The sequence below is a fragment of the Scyliorhinus canicula genome, chromosome 3, assembly GCF_902713615.1.
Source record: "Scyliorhinus canicula chromosome 3, sScyCan1.1, whole genome shotgun sequence".
Lineage (NCBI taxonomy): Eukaryota > Metazoa > Chordata > Chondrichthyes > Carcharhiniformes > Scyliorhinidae > Scyliorhinus > Scyliorhinus canicula.
In genome coordinates this window covers 125571102-125588787 of record NC_052148.1, presented here as the reverse complement: position 1 = coordinate 125588787, position 17686 = coordinate 125571102, and the positions used below count along the sequence as shown (strand labels likewise).

The 17686-nt window shown below is 47.8% G+C and overlaps 1 protein-coding gene across 3 annotated transcripts in view; it reads right to left on the bottom strand.

Annotated features, from left to right (window-relative positions):
- The window catches only part of commd8 (COMM domain containing 8), a 37020-nt gene that overhangs the window by 18916 nt on the left and 418 nt on the right, over positions 1–17686 (bottom strand). For 2 of the 3 annotated variants that reach the window (XM_038791271.1, XM_038791269.1), the window contains exon 2: positions 6202–6357. In XM_038791271.1, the coding sequence (XP_038647199.1) occupies positions 6202–6357 (156 nt within the window). Of the gene's footprint in view, positions 1–6201; positions 6358–6484; positions 6521–17686 lie in introns of those variants that run through there. The other variant, XM_038791270.1, reaches the window with a different exon arrangement.

Here is a 17686-nt window from a genome sequence, read left to right as displayed (position 1 = left end):
CTGTGCCAACTCATTCACCGGGAATACCTCGCTTTTCCCTAATTCAGCTTGTACCCCGAGAACCCTCCAAACCTCCCAAACAGCCCATTATCCTTTTTATACTCTCCAACGGATCCGAAAGATACAGCAAGAGGTCATCGGCATTGAGCGACACCTGATGCTTCCTCTGTCCCCTCATAATCCCCCGCCACTCTGCCGACCCCCTGAGAGCCATCGCCAATGGCTCTATGTTGGATAATTATTTGTGCAAAAAGTTGTCAGTTGCAGCAGCCTGAACTCTGGTTTTCAGAACTTGAGCAATCTATAAATGTGCTATCTACGTAGCTCTCAACCAGCAGGATGCACGCACAGAGGTAGAAAGAGAGATGTGGTCCTGCAGTCAGAGGAGGGGAGGCTGGAGAACGCCGGAACAGATACTAGGGGGCCTAGTGAAAGAAAGACCACAAAGAACAGAATGCCCAAAGAAACATTGAAAACAGAATTTGGGGTGGGGGGAGGGGGAGAGAAGAGACAAAAGGGAAAAAAAACACATATGTCAATAGATGACAATTGCCCACTGTATGATATCAGACCTAAGGAAGTATATTAAAGCAACAAAAAGGGGGGGGGGGGGGGGAAATATGGTCTGTTAATACCAATGCAAAAGTTGTAAATTTTGGCCAACGCACGTACCTTGTCTACTGGACAGTATATAACATGAATAACTGCAATAAAAACATAATCACAAAGGGAAAGGGGGTTGGGGGGATAAGAGGAACTGGGCCGTGTTTCTTTCCAATCTTTGGCCTTTGTAAATTGCATTTTGTTTGTAGTGTATAAAATGAAAACCCTAAAAAAAAAATCAGGGTTAATGTGCATATCCAGTGTGTGGTAAATTGGTGAGTTACAGGCTCAGATTATGAAAATGATGTTGTGGCTATAACAGAGACCTGGCTCAAAGAAGGACAAGATTCAGTGATAAATGTTTCTGAATACAAGATGTCCAGGAAAGACAGGAAAAGAAAAAAAAAAGAAGAGCTGGCGGTATTGATCAAGGTGAGTAATACAGTGCTGGACAAAGATGTCCCTGAGGGGGTCACTGCAAAGTTTATTTGGTTAGAGCTAATAGAACAAAAAAGGAGTAATTACATTGCTTGGTGTTGGCTAGAGGCTACCAACTAGTGGAAGGATGGAAATTACAGTGAAGCACAAAAATAATAGAGTAGTTATAACAGTGATTTGAATTATCAGAACATAGACTTGATTAGTATTAGCGTAAAGGGCAGAGGAGGACAAAAGATCCTGAGTGTGTTCGGGAATATTTTCTACAACAGTATGTGAGCGGACAACATTGACAAAATAATTCTCAGTGTGCTAAAAATGACGCTGACAACCAAATTAAGATTTCGAGTTCAACAGGAAAGGAGGCACTGCTAGACTTGTTTCTTGGGAATGAGGGGACCTAGTGGATCATGTCAGTAGCAGAACATTTAGGGAACGTTTAGGCTGTCTATAGAAAAGTACAAAGAACAATCGAGGAAATTAAACCAGGACAAAGCCAACTTCAATTCGGTATAAACAAATCTGGGCCGCATATATTGGGAGTCAAGGGCTGGCAGGAAAATGCTACCTTCAAAGAAGAGATGGTTCAGGTAGAGTCCCTCAAAAGGGAAAGATAGGATAAACAAATTCAGAGCTCCCTCAATGAGAACAGATAGAAATTAAGACAAAGAAGAAAAATGTGCTTATGCCAATGTCAGGTAGCAAAACTCAATTGAGAATCAGGTTGAACATAGAAGGTTCAGAGGGGAGATGAGAAAGCAAATAAGAGAACCAGAGGCAGCATGAAGAGAAACTGACAGCAAACATAAAAGGGAATCTTCTATAGGCATATTAATAGTAAAAGGGTGGTAAGAGGGTGGAGCAGGATCAATTTGGGACCAAAAAAGAGATTTTCACTTGGAGGCAGAGGGCATAGCTGTGGCACAAATGAATAACTTTACCAAGGAAGAAGATGCTACCCAGATCATGGGTGAAAAGAAGAGGTAATTAAGGCACCAGAAGGATTTAAAATTAATAACGAGGTATTGGAATAGCAAAGTTAATAAGGCACCAGGACCCGATGAGGTGCATCCAACAATACAGAGAGAAGCAAGAGTGGAAGTTGCAGAGGCACTGGCCATAATTTTTCAGTCTTCTTTAGACTCGGGAAACATGGTAGAGGACTGGAGAATTGTAAACAATATACACTTTTCAAAGAAGGGTGTAGAGGTAAGCCCAGCAGCTACAGGCCAGTCAGTTTAACTTTAGGAACAATAAGTTGGGACAAAATTAAAAGCTACATAGGCAAATGCAGGACACTTAAGGAAAGCCAGCATGGATTGCCTCAGGGAACATAATCATAGAATCCATACCGTGCAGAAGGAGGCCATTCAGTCCACTGAGTCTGCATTGACCCGCCGAAAGAGCACTCTACCCAGGTCCATTCTCCAGCCCACACCGTTAACGCTGTAACCTAACTTGCATATCCCTGGATACTAAGGGACAATTTATAGAATCATAGAATCCCTACAGTGCAGGAGGCCTTCGACCCATTGGGTCTGCACCGACTCTCCGAAGGAGCATCCCACCCTGGCCCACACCCCTGCCCTATCCCCGTAATCGCACCTAATCTTTTTTTTGGACACTAAGGGGCAATTTAGCATGGCCTACCCACCTAACCTGCACCTCTTTGGACTGTTGGGGCGGCACGTGGCACAGTGGTTCGTACTGCTGCATACGGTGCTGAGGACCCAGATTCACACATTCTCCCAGTGTCTGCGTGGGTTTCACCCCCACAGCCCAAAGATGTGCTGGTTAGGTGGATTGGCTATGCTAAATTGCCCCTTAATTGGGAAAAAAAAATAATTGGACTCTAAATTTTAAAAAAATCTTTGGACTGTTGGAGGAAACCGGAGCACCCTGAGGAAATCCACATAGATATGGGGAGAACGCACAAACTCCACACAGTCATCCAAGGCCAGAATCAAAGCTGGATCCCTGGCGCTGTGAGGCAGCACTGCTCACCACCATGCCGCCCATAGTTCCTTAGTTCAATATAGCTACTTAGTGATTTCAATTTTGAAAGGTTTGCAGCTATAATGGTCAATTGCCACATGACTGAGAGATATTGTGGGGTACAGGCTAAATCTATGAGTGTAAATGACATCAGAAATAAACTGTCAGAATCGAAACCCTGCTGTCACTGATGAACTCACCAATGTCTCAAATTTGGATAAACAAATGAATCCCATCTCACACTCTTGAGCAGATGAAACACCACTCTCTGGCGTGAGTGTATTTGTGTGGTGAGGTTGCTCGATTGCTTGAACCCAGTCCTGCAGTGAGGGCATCTGAATAGTCTCTTGTCAATATGTACATGTTGATGGTACCACAGTTCTTCTGAACCTTTAAAGCACTTCCTACAGTCTGGACATAAAGGTCTCTCTTCAGTGTGAACTTGCTGGTGTGTTCGCCAGTGAGATAACAGTGAATCCCTTCCCACATTTAGAACAGGTGAAAGGCTTCTCACCAGAGTGAGTGCACTGGTGTTGAATAAGGTCAGCTGATTGTATGAACCCATGCCAACATTGAGAACATCTGAAAGGTGTCTCATCAGTGTGAACAAGTTGATGGCACCATGGTTCCTCTGACCTTTTATAGCACTATCACATTCTGGACATTTGAAAGGTTTCTCGTCACTGTAAATCCACTGGTGCATCAGCAGCTTAGATGATGTCCTGAACCTCTTCCTGCACTGTGAGCAGCTGAATGGCCTGTCCACAGTGTAGTTGCACTGGTGCATCCTCAGTACATTTGGGGTTTTAATGTTCTTTTTACAGTCAGAGCATTCAAACTCTCTCTTGATATGCAGCATGGTGGCGCAGTGATTAGCACTGCTGCTTCACAGAGCTGAGAACTCGGATTCAAACTTGGCCCCGGGTTCCTATCCATGTGGAGTTTGCACATTCTCCCCGCGTTTGCATGGGTCTCATCCCCACAACCCAAAGACACGCTAAACTGCCCCTTAATTGGGAAAAGAAGAATTGGGTATTTTAAATTTATAAAAAAATAAATAAACTCTGTTAGTGTGAACAGGCTGGTGCTTCTGCAGGGAAGAGAAACTAGAGAATCACTTGCCACACATGGAGCAGATGAATGGCTTCTCCTTGGTGTGATTGTGCTATTGAATCTCCAGGTTGGTAATTGTTTAACTAACTTGGGGGAATGTTTTGGAAAAGGTGACAGAGAGGATTGGTGAAAGCAATACTGTTAGTGCATTGTACATGACCTTCCAATGGCATTTGGTACAATGCCACATAATAGACTCATGAATAGGAAGAGACAGTAGAAACATATACAAAATTGGTTAAGTGGAAGGAAATAAAGAGTAATTAGAGGATGATTTTTGGACTGGAGGAAGGCTTGCAGTGGAGTTCCCCAGGAATCAAGTATTGGGACCCTTACTTCTCTCTATACATATTAATAAAGTTGGTGTACAGGGCACAATTTCAAAGTTTGCGGAATATACAAAACTTGGACACATCGTAAACTGTCAGGAGGGTAGTGCAAAACTTCAAGTAACATAGACGAGTTAGTGGAATGGGTGGGCACGTGTCAGGTGACGCCCGATATGGGGAATATGATGTAATTCATCTTGGTAGGAAGAAGGTGGAGAGACAATATAAGATAACGGGTAGAATTTGAATGGGGATGCAGGAACAGAGGAACCTGGTGCATATGTGCACAAGTCATTGAAGGTGGCAGGAGAGATTTCTATCATGGTTAATGAAGCAAATGGTCTCCTAGATTTTATTAATAAAGGCATAGAGACGAAGGTTAAGGAGTCTACGTTGAACTTATACACGTCACTAGTTTGACCTCAGCTGGACTATTATGTCCAGTATGGGTGTCACAATTTAGAAAGATTTGAAGACATTTGAGAGAGCGCAGAAAGGATTTGCATGAATGGTTCCAGGGATGAAGATCTTCAGTTCTGAAGGTAGATTGGAGAAGTTATGACTGTTTTCTTAGGTGCAGAGATGGCTGAGAGGAGATTTGACAGAGGACCAGTAAGCTCTTGCTTAACGTTGATTCACTTTCGGTCATTAAGTTGTGTTAGTAGATCCACTTAAGGTTGCCAGTTTCACTTTAAAGCTGTTTGTCACAGACTTCCTCTTCAGTGGCCTGTCTGCACTCAAAACCTTTCTCACAATGCTTCCTCTCTTGCCCTCAGACCATCTTCCAACCACCACTGCCACCCTTTACGTCCTTATATTGCTGTCCAGTCTGCCCCCTATGGCAGCTGGGCCTACCTCCTGTTCTTACCAAAGTCCGTTGCGAGTTGCTCCACTCCCGACCTCGCTGCTTGCTTCTCTCCTGGGCTCCATCTAGTACGGGTGCAGTGGTCCCAGGATTCTAGAAGCATCCTGCAACAACCAACTAACCACTAGATGGAGCGAGTCAATCCAAAATTACTGTACGGAGATGAGTGCAATTTTTAAAACTGTCATGTACTGATTATACATTTAATAATTTATTTTATTTTGCAAGTTTTTTCAACGAGGATCGCATAGTACTGCACATATGCGGTACAGAATTTCAACTAGTACATTGTTATTTCCAGGTGGCAACTGTCTAAAGGAACCTAACTCTGGCCTTAACATTGATTTCCATGGGAATCTAAAAAGTCATTTCGCTTAAAGTCAGGATTTTCATGAATGCAACCACATTTTAGGCGAGGTCACTCCTTGTATTCAAAATCTGAGTAGTCGGGACAGACTAGATAGGTAGAAACTCTTCCCACTAGTGAATGGTTTGAGAATGAAGGGAGAGGGCAGCACGGTGGCACAGTGGGTTGCACTGCAGCCTCACAGCACCGAGGTCCCAGGTTCGATCCCGGTTCTGGGTCACTGTCCGTGTGGAGTTTGCACATTCTCCCCGTGTTTGCGTGGGCCTCGCCCCCACAACCCAAAGATGTGCATGATTGGCCACACTAAATTGCCCCTTGATTGGAAAAATGAATTGGGTACTCTAAATTTAAAAAAGAGAGAATGAAGGGGCAAAAATTTAAAATAATTGGCAAAAGAAGCAAAAGCAATGAGAAAAAAAAAAATTTCTCACAGCAAATGGTTAGGATCCAGTATGCAAAAAAAATAATATTCAAAAAATGCTTAGACCAACCTCTTCATCTATTAAATGCTTGCCACTGACATGTTTCACAAATGCTGAGGTTTCTTCTAGGATCTCCATCCATTCCACTAGACTCCAAACACTTCCATAATCCCGATATCGAGGAAGTGCACGTCCACAAATACCATCAATTATTCTGTGAATAAACTACAGAAATAGGAATAGAAAGCTTTAAATACAAAAAAAGCACACATGATGATATCTATTCAATTCCATTTTAAATTGTATTTGTGGTGAAGCATATAGAGACTATCATTAGGAAAAAAAATCTAACCATCGGTTCTTGTAGATACATTCAGTCTATGTTTCTTGGTCCTCTTTGCCAGCCAGCTGAAAATCTTGCACAATGTTCAAAACTTTCAGCTATCGCTCCAATGTGAAAACACAATTTTTAAACATTCCTTCATAATACCTCTTATCCTCAGATTAACTTTAGTTAATCTTCACTAATGGCAAGTGAATTAAAAGTAGAAGTGCCAGTTAAAGCTAAGATATATGATGTATTAGTTGAGTGCTTAGGTCTGTTAGAAACACAGGAGAGCCCAAGAGCAAGTAGTCCAGGTAGTTTAGCATCTGAAGCACTTTCTTGTGGGGAAACTGACCTGGAGAGAATTTGGTTGCAGCTCAAGTACGAGAGGGAACTTTTTAAAAAGGACATGCTAGGGGCTTCCGGTGGCGGCGATGTCCGAGTGAGCCGCACATTCGGTGGGCTCTCACTCCGGCGGGCCTGAACAGCTGTTTCCCCGCAATAGCGGGACCACGGAGGCGGCAGAAAGGCTGCCGTGAAAGAAGAGGAGAGCGGGCTGCAGAAGATGAAAGTGTGGGAGGCCAGCAGGTGAGGAGGAAGGAGAGAGAGACGGAGGAAAGGAGGAAGCTGACCTGCAGGGTAAGATGGCGGACCCACGGACCTTCCTTCCTCCAGGACAAAGGGAAAAAGAAAAAGTTTGGAGTTGCTGAGGAGGGACAGCTTGGACCCACTTCAGATGCCCAGGAGGTAAAATTGAAGGAGCTGGGCGAAGGAAAGCGGCAGCGGAGGTGCTGAGGAGCGGGCTGCGGCATATGGAACAGCGGGATTCCAGAAAGCAGAAGAAGAAGGAGAAAAAGGGACAGAGACAAGGACCGGAAGAAAATTACCTGGGACCTAAGATGGCGGACACACGGACCCCGGACTCAGCAATCCAGCTGGCGCTGGATAACATGCTCCAGGTAATGAAGTCCAGTTTTGAAGCGCTGAAGCGGGACAGCTTGGACCCAATCCAGAAAGCGGTGGATCAGCTGAACCAGAGGCTGGACGCCCAGGATGTTAAAGTTAAGGAGCTGGGAGAAGCGGTGGAGGAGCAGGCGGATGCGCAAACGGTTGCAGCGCTAGAAGTGGACGGCCTGAAAGAGCGGCAGAGAAGACTGCTGGACAGAGTGGAGGAGCTGGAGAATAGAGTCCGCAGGAACAATCTGAGGATGGTCGGCCTCCCGGAGGGGGCGGAGGGAGCTGATGCTGCAGCGTTTGTAGCAGACCTGCTGAAGCAGCTGATGGGAGCCGAAGCCTTTCCGCGACCGCTGGAGCTGGAGGGGGCACACAGGGTGCAGGCAAGGCAGGGGCGGCTGGGCGGACCCCCCCCGCCCGATGGTGATTAGGTTCCACAGGTTCGTGGACAAGGAGCGGGTGCTGCAGTGGGCAAAGAGCGCCAGGAGCAGCACGTGGAATAAAAGTGTTCTCCGCATCTATCAGGACCTAAGCCAGGAGGTGGCTCGGCGGCGAGCAGCCTTTAAGAATGTCAAGGAGGTGCTGTTCAAGAAGCACGTGAAGTTTGGTCTGCTGTTCCCAGCTCGGCTATGGGTCACGCACCAGGGTCAACACCACTACTTTTCCGAGCCCGAAGAAGCGATGGATTTTGTGAGGGACCTGGGGCTGGTCCCGAAAGGAGGCCCCAAGGACGCGAGTTAGGGCCCGAGGATTTCTGTGGGGAGGAACGCCGAATGTGCCTGGACTGCTGCTCAACGGTTTGCTGGGCCAAAGGGGCCAAGCGGAACATTTGAGACTCTTTCCTTTGTTCATGGACATTTATGTGCTTTTTCTCTTTCTTCTGTGGTTTTTCCCTTTTTTTTTCCTGTTTGGGCTTTTTGTGCAGCTCGCGGAAGACACTGGAGCCGGCTTGCCCCAGTGGGTGGGGAGGAGGGCGGGGAAACAAGGGGAATGGGACAGGAAGGCGCCGGAGTGTTGAGTCACCGGGCTAGCAGATTGGCTAGTCAAGGAAGTCAGATGGGGGGGAAGTTACAGCCAGTAGATGGCAGGGGTGGGGGTATCGGGGGATGGGGTTAGGGGAGGGGGGGGGGTTGTTCTGCTGACGGGAGAGGGACTTGAAATAGGCACTGGAAAGGAGGTCGAGGGTGGAGGCAGCTATAGGGCGGGCCAGGAAGGGCGCGATGCACGGGTCAGGGGCCGGCCCGAGAAAGGCTATGGCTGACCGGCGGGGTGGGGGGGGGTGGGATGTGCCCCCCGACCAGGCTGATCACCTGGAACGTCAAGGGACTGAATGGGCCGGTTAAGAGGGCGCGGGTGTTCGCGCACTTGCGGGCCCTGAGGGCGGACGTAATTATGTTGCAGGAGACACATCTGAAAGTGTCAGACCAGACCAGGCTAAGGAAGGGCTGGATTAGCCAGGTCTTCCACTCGGACTTGGACTCGAAGTCCAGAGGGGTGGCAATCATGATCAACAAGCGCGTGCAATTTGAGGCAGAGGGCATATCCGCAGACAGGGGGGGCAGATACCTGATGGTACGGGGCAGGCTGGAGGGGAGAAGAGTGGTGCTGGCGAATATATATGCCCCGAACTGGGATGACGTGGACTTCATTAAAAGAGTGCTGGGGAAGATTGGATTCTCGCAGGCTAATAATGGGAGGGGACTTTAACATGGTCCTTGACCCGACTTTGGATCGGTCGTGTCCCAGAACGGGTAGACTCTCAGCAATGGCAAGGGAGCTGAAAGGGTTTATGGAGCAAATGGGGGCAGTGGACCCCTGGAGAGAGGGACAGCCAACAGGAAGGGGCTACTCGTTTTACTCGCACGTCCACAAAGTATATTCCAGGATAGATTTCTTTGTGCTAAGCAGGGACTGTATGGGGGAGGTAAAGAACACGGAATACTCAGCAATTACCATTTCAGACCATGCCCCGCATTGGGTGGACCTGCAGTTCGGGGGAGCGAGTTATCAACGCCCGCAATGGAGGCTAGATGTGGGACTGCTGTCGGAGGAGGGGATCTGCGAGAGGCTTCGGAAATGTATAAAAAATTACCTGCAGGTGAATGACATTGGGGAGGTCTCAGCGGCGACCGTGTGGGAGGCGCTAAAGGCAGTAGTGCGAGGGGAGCTGATTTCAATTGGGGCCCATAGAGCCAAGGCAGACCGGGCAGAGATGGATAGATTGGTCAGGGAAATGGGCCGGATAGATGAAGAGTACGCGGAGTCCCCGGGGGAGGTTTTACTCAGGGAGAGGCAGAGGCTACAGGCGGAACTGGGGGCACTATCCACGAGCAGGGCCGTGGAACAGCTTAGGAAGGCGAGGGGAGTGGTGTACGAGCATGGGGAAAAGGATAGCAGACTGTTAGCGCAGCAACTTAGGAGGAGGGAGGCGGCCAGGGAAATAGGTAGAGTGAGGGACGAGGGGGGAGGCGCAAAGTGGAGGATCCGGCAGAATTGAATAGGGTATTCCGGGACTTCTATCGTAAGCTGTATACTTCGGAGCCGCCAGAAGAACCGGAGGGGATGAAAAGGTTTCTGGATGGGTTAACATTCCCAACAGTTGGGGGGGGGGGGGGCGAGTGGAAGAGCTGGGGGCCCCGATTAGAGTAGAGGAGGTATTGGGGGGCCTAAAGGCCATGCAGTCGGGGAAGTCCCCGGGGCTGGATGGATACCCAGTAGAGTTTTATAGGAAGTTCTCGGAGCTGGTGGGCCCGGTCTTGGCGAGGGTTTTCAATGAGGCAAGGGACAGAGGGACCCTGCCGCCGACGATGTCACAAGCCACCATATCTCTGATATTGAAGCGGGGTAAAGACCCGGAGGTGTGCGGGTCCTACTAGGCCAATCTCCCTGATTAATGTAGATGCCAAGCTCCTGGCAAAGGTACTGGCGGGTAGAATGGAGGACTGTGTACCGGAGGTGATTGGGGAGGATCAAACGGGGTTCGTGAAAGGTAGGCAGCTGGCGGCCAATCTGAGGAGATTGCTCAATGTGATAATGATGCCCCCGGCGGGTAGAGAGGTGGAGGTAGTGGTGGCTATGGACGCCGAGAAGGCCTTTGACCGGGTGGAGTGGGAAAATCTATGGGAGGTGCTCGGACGGTTTGGGTTCGGGGAGGGATTGGTGGATTGGATCAAATTATTATATCAGGCCCCGAGGTCCAGCGTCAGGACCAACAGAGAAGTGTCGGAGTACTTTAGGTTGTACCGAGGGACCAGGCAGGGCTGCCCGCTCTCCCCGCTGCTGTTTGCGCTGGCCATAGAGCCGCTGGTGATTGCGCTGAGAGCCGCAGAGGGTTGGAAGGGGATGGTGAGGGGCGGGGTTGAACACAGGGTTTCTCTTTATGCAGACGACCTGCTCCTGTACGTGTCGGACCCAGTGGCCGGGATGGGAACTATACTGGGAATGCTGAGGGAGTTCGGCCAGTTCTCAGGATACAAATTAAATACGGTCAAGAGTGAAATGTTTGTGGTACAGGCAAGGGGCCAGGAGAACAGATTGAGAGGGCTACCGTTTAGGTTAGTTGAGGAAAATTTCCGGTATTTGGGAATCCAGGTGGCACGAGACTGGGGCAGGCTGCATAAGTTAAATTTGGCCAGGGTGGTGGAGCAAATGAAGGGAGAGTTTCGGAGATGGGATGCACTCCCGCTGTCGCTGGCAGGGAGGGTGCAGACTGTAAAGATGACAATCCTCCCTCGATTTTTGTTTATTTTTCAGTGCCTCCCGATCTTTATCCCACAGTCCTTCTTCAAAAGAGTTAACGGGCTGATCATGAGCTTTGTCTGGGCGGGAAAGTCTCCGCGGGTGAAGAAGGCGATGTTGGAGAGGAACCGCAGCGAGGGAGGGCTGGCTTTGCCGAGTCTGGTCAATTATTACTGGGCGGCCAACATCGCTATGATAAGGAAGTGGATGGTGGGTACGGGGTCTATTTGGGAGCGGGTGGAGGCGGCTTCGTGCAGGGGCTCCAGTTTGGAAGCCCTGGTCACGGCTCCTCTACCGCTGCCGCCGGCCAAGTACACCACCAGCCCGGTAGTGGTGGCGACCCTGCGGATATGGGGCCAGTGGAGGAGGCATGTGGGGGAGATGGGGGCGTCTGTCTGGGCGCCAATCTGCGACAACCATCGGTTTGCCCCCGGCAGTATGGATGGGGGGTTCCGAGTATGGCAGCGAGCAGGGGCGGGAAGGGTGGGTGATATGTTCCTGGAAGGGAGCTTCGCGAGTTTGAGGAGCTTGGAGGAGAAATTTGGGTTGGTAAGGGGAAATGATTTAGATACCTACAGTTGTGGGACTTTGTTCGTAGACAGGTCCCATCTTTCCCGCGCCTCCCGCCAATGGGGATCCTAGACAGAATAGTCTCTGGGAGGGACGAAGGGGAGGGTAGAGTCTTGGGTATTTATAAGGTGCTCATGAGGGAGGAAGGGTCCCAGACAGAGGAACTGAAACTTAAATGGGAGGAGGAGCTAGGCGGGGAAATGGAGGATGGGCTGTGGGCAGAGGCCCTGAGTAGGGTAAACTCGACCGCGACATGTGCTAGGCTCGGGCTGATCCAATTTAAGGTCGTTCACCGGGCCCATATGACGGTGGCTCGGATGAGCAAATTTTTCGGGATAGAGGACAAATGCGCTAGGTGCGCGGGAGGACCAGCGAACCATGTGCACATGTTTTGGGCATGCCCTGAGCTGAGGGGGTACTGGGAGGGATTTGCGGGGGTCATGTCCCAGGTGCTAAAAACAAGGGTGGTGATGAGTCCAGGGGTGGCAATTTTTGGGGTTTCGGAAGACCCGGGCGTCCAGGGGGAGAAAGCGGCCGATGTGCTGGCCTTTGCTTCCCTGATAGCCCGGCGACGAATATTATTGGCGTGGAGGGACTCAAAGCCCCCGAAGACGGAGTGGTGGCTTGCGGACATGTCAAGTTTCCTGGGGATGGAAAAAATTAAGTTCGCCTTGAGGGGATCTGTGCAGGGGTTCACCCGGAGGTGGCAACCATTTATTGACGTCTTTGCGGGAGAGTGAGCGTCAGCAGGGGGGTGGGGGGAGGGGTAGAGTAGAGTAGGAGGGAAAATATGGCGGGTAGTACGGGTGGGAGGGGAGCGGGCTTGTGCAATACGGTACGATGGAAGTATTGAAAGTACGTGGATGTTTGCACATTTTTGCCTTTTTTGCTTCCTTTCTGATGATGTCTGTAACTGTTTATAAAGCCAAAAACTACCTCAATAAAATTGTTTATTAAACAAAAAAGGACATGCTAGAACGAAAAATGGAGATGCGGGAAGAAAAGCTTTTTAAAAGGAAATTGAAATGAGGAAACTTGATGTGCAAATGGAAAAATTAGCATGGGAACGGAAAGAAACGGAAAGAAGAGAGAATACCAACAAAGAACAATACAGCACAGAAACCGGCCCTTCTACCCTCCAAGCCTGTGCCGATCACGAGTCCCATCTAGACCAACTGCCTGTATCCTTTTATACCCCGTCTGTTCATGTGCCTAGCCAGATAAGTCTTAAAGGTTGCTAACGTATCTGCCTCAACCACCTCACTTGGCAGTGCATTCCAGGCCACCACCACCCTCTGGGTAAAAACCTTTCCCCGCACATCTCCACTGAACCTGTCTACCTTCACCTTGAACTTGTGCTCCTTTGTAATTTTAAATGCCGCCCTGGAAAAAAGCCTCCAACTGTTCACCCTATCTATACCCCTAATAATTTTATAAACTTCTATCAGGTCGCACCTCAGCCTTCGTCTCTCTCGGGAGAACAATCCCAGTTTATTCAACTGCTTATTGGAAGAATTTAAGAATTCATTATCGTCTGTGATAAGAACCAATGTTGAAGACCATAGGTGATAACTGGTAGACAAGCAGCTATAATGGCTGATGATTATGAGCTACCCATAAGTTTAAACCTTTTTTCCTTCACCCCCACAATTTTGAGAAGGATAGTAGGTGGGCGAATGAAAGGAAAGCAGGTAGCCAGGGTAAGGACCGGATTGCTGGGAATGCTCCGAGATCCCCATGTCAGACCAGGAAGAAAGGTACTGAGGATGGAGGTGAGATTTGTAGGCCTACGTATTACAAAAATAAAGTGGGGCAGGTTTGTTCAACATGTAGGAAGATGCGGGGAAAGCCCATGGGACTTCTTGGGGTTTATAAGGATTCTGAAAAGGGAACGATGGTGGAGAATATTTCAGGGCAGACTGTAGCTCTAGCAAGAACCAGGAGACCCTAGGTAAACACTGCTGTGGGAGGTCAGGTGTGGCAAATAAGAATAGATTGGTGCTTGATGGCTGGCACAGACACAATGGGCCAAAGGGCCTCTTGCTGTGATGTAAAACTCAGTTACTTTGCACCCTTTCTATTGTTTAACTTTGCACCCTTTCTATGGTTTCAGTATCTATTTTAAAATGGGATGCCCAGATTTGGACGCAATACTCTTAATTGCAGTCTAATCTAATTCAATGTACATACAAAATCACTTCCTTGCTTTTATATTCAATGCTCCTATTAAAAAAATCCAGAAATCCCTTTGCTCACATTCTCTTGAGTTTACAAATTTGACAGTTGATCTAACCAAGTTGTTTACAACGATAAAGGAATTTGATTAGAAACAATTCCCTCCAATGGGGGAAATCCAGAACAAGACGACATCATCTTAAAATTAGAGTTGGCTCATTTAAGAGCGAAATAAGGAAGCACTTCTTCACAGAAAGGATAGTGAAAATCTGAAACTTGCTGGTCCAAACAGTTGTGGATGGATTTTGCATCAACTGTAATTTTCACGACTGAGATTGATTGATTTTCTTGGGTCACAGTATCAAGAGAACAAAGGCAGTTAAATATAACTGAAGTATAGATCAAATCAGGAAGATTTACCATTTTGGTTATATATCCTGTTAGTTATTCACTCCCACTTCTGATTAAAACTTGATATTGATCTGCACAACTGCTTTTAACATCTATTTTACACACTATTAACCCATCTATGTCCCCCTGCATTAATTTTATTTTGAATGGCCTGGATTTTGGTATTAACCTGGAATATCATCTTGTATGCCAATGGCTAATTTAATCCTTTATCACAATGCTGACCGAGGGTGCAACAGAAGATGTTTGTTGTAAATGTAAGGAAACTGGCATGGCACTATGTTCAAAATCATTGTGAGGTATTTTAAGCACCAACCCTCTGAGCAAAAGTATCACAATACTTCGGCATAAAGTTAAAAACATGCACATGTGATGACATTTTTAATCAGCTATAATAAAAAAAACTTTGGGATGGGGGGGGGGGGGGGGGGGGGGGGGGGGGGAGGGCAACCAATGAACAGATTCGCAGTTATAACAAAGATATCAGAGCAAAGTAAATTCAGTTCCCACAGTGCAAAATTCGGCCCATCCAGTCTGCACCAACACTCTGAAAGAGCACCCGACCGAGGCCCCCTCCCCCCATCTACCTTCATAGCCCCAACTAACTGCACATCTTTGGACACTAAGGGGCAATTTAGCATTGCCAATCCACCTAACCTACACATCTTTGGAATAAAGTATTTTTGAGGAAGCTTAGCGAGAATTCCTCTTGTAATTTCCTTCTTCCCATTCACAACATGATCCAATGTATGCAGAATACATAGAAATGACTGCAATTCAGCAAAAAAAGCCATTGGGGAAGAGATCGGAAAACAGCCTCAAATGGCATCAGGTTTGAGAATTCAGTCAAATTTAGCTATGTGAGACCACATTTTGACATCCAATGTATCCAAACAAATCTTTTAATTTGATAGAACTATAGAATAGAACTCTAGAATTCCTACAGCGTAGAAGGAGGCCATTTGGCCAATCAGGTCTGCATCAACGTTCTGAAACAGCATCCGACCCGGGGTCACTCACCCACCCTAACCCTGTAACGCCACATAACCTGCAAATCTTTAGACACGGAGGGGCAAATTAGCATGGCCAATCCACCAAACCTGCACATCTTTGGACAGTGGGAGGAAACTGGAGCACCCGGAGGAAACCCACGCAGACACGAGGAGAAACTCCACAGTCATCCAAGGCTGGAATTGAACCCGACTCCCTGGTGCTGTGAGGCAGCAGTGTTAACCTGTGCTACCGTGCCAATATTTCTTACTGTAATATTTATAATTATTGTAAAACTCTGTACTCAACAATTAAATTCATACACAGTCGTCAGGTTAATTTGTTAAATGCTAAACATATTGTGTAACATTCTCATCTTATTTTTATATTTGGAAAAAAACAAGTCCAAAAAGGATATTTTAACACATCCAAATTTTCATGAACACAACCCAGAAAGATTTGGTTAGGTGGATTGGCCACGTTAACTTGCCCCTTAATTGGAAAAAAAATGAATTGGGCACTCTAAATTTAAAAAAAAGAACTGCACACGTTATAATGTATCTCCTACTTTCTTCCTACCAGTCTGCCTATTCCATTAAATTGTCTATGTCTTTTTGAAGTTCTACACCATTCTCCTCATGGTTTGCAATGCTTCTAAGTTTTGTTTCATCCACAGATTTTGATATTGTGCTCTGTACATCAGGATCTATGTCATTACTATTTATCAGCCAAAACAAGGGTCTCAACATGGACACCTGGGGAACTCCAAAACAAACCTTCCTTCAGTCTGAAAAACATCCATGAACCATTACTCTTGGTTTCCTGTTACTCAATCAATTTTGTATCAATGTTGTTATTGTCCTTTCGATTGCATGAGCTGCAACTTTGCTCACAACTTTTCTGGGTGGCACATGCACAGTGGTCAGCACTGCTGCCTCACAGTACCAGGGACCCAGGTTTGATTCAAGCCTTGGGTGACTGTGTGGAGGTTGCACATTCTCTTCATGTCTGCATGGGTTTCCTCCGGGTATCTGGGGCGGGATTCTCTCAGCCCGACGCCAGGCTGGAGAATCCCCGCGCCACGCCACGATTCTCCGCTCTCACCACTGGCGCCAGCGTGGTTGGGGGCAACTGTACACAGCCTCCCACCCGCTGATTCTCAGCCTGGGATGGGCCGAGCGGCAATCATAAAAAAAAACCCGTGTCCCGCTGGCGACGTTCACACCTGCTGTCAGCCGGCGGGACCTCGGCATGGAAGGGTCCGAGTGTGGCCTGTGGAGGGATCCGACCTACCCCGGAGGGTGGGGCCTCCAATGTGGCCTGGCCCGCGATTGGGGCCCACCAATCGGCGGACCAGCCTCTCTGGCTGGGGGCCTCCTTTCTTCCGCGTCGGCCCCTGTAGCTCTGCGCTATGTTGCGTTGGGGCCGGCATGCAGAAGTGAGCCACTGTGCATGCAAATGTTGGCGCCGGTGCCATTGCACATGCGCGGACCCCACGGTGCCCAGTTCACACCAGGATTAGCAGCTGGAGCGGCGTGGATCGGCGTAGGGGCCAGAATTGCTAATCCTGAGGCCGTGTTGACGCCGTCAAGAAATGCGACGGCGTTTCCCACGGCGTCAACACTTAGCCTCAGGATCAGCAAATCCATCCCTGGTTTCCTCCCACACAGTCCCGAAGATGTGTGGGTTAGGTGGATTGGCCATGATAAATTGCCCCTTTGTGTCCAAAGTGTTAGGTGGGGTTACAGGGATCGGGTGAGGGCCTGGGCAAAATGCTCTTTTGGGGGGTCGGTGCGGACTTGACAGGCCGAATAGTTTTCTTCTGCACTGTAGGGTTTCTAGGATTCTATGTTTGTTGTATGGCACTGTATCAGTGCCTTCTGAAAGTCCATATGAAGCAGATCAACAGCATTGCCCTCATCACCCTCTCTGCTACCTCTGCAAAATATTCACAGTAATTTAGTTAAACACGATTTTCCCTCAACAAATCCATGCTACCTTTCCTTAATTAACTTGCATTTGTCCATATGACTAACTTTGTCATTAATTGTTGTTTCTCGAACCCGATTACATCTGTAAGTTTTCCCAGTTGTGAAACTTTCACCTTTTATTTCTCTCTCCACAAATGCCACCAGACTGGTTGAGTATTTTGTGTTTTCATTACTGCTAAACATTAGTTTATTTCCACCACCTATACTGCGTGGATGAAACGAACAAGCCATTTGTTAACTTGCTGCTATTTTTAAGAGTCTTTTAATATTCCAACTGGCACAATTACGGGGAGAAACTTCACCAATTTTTTTAAAAATAAGAAATAGTGACGAGTAGCCAGAGAGGTGGAGAGTCCGCACCAGTGTGCAACCGGCTAGAGGGTTACTCTGTAAAATCCTG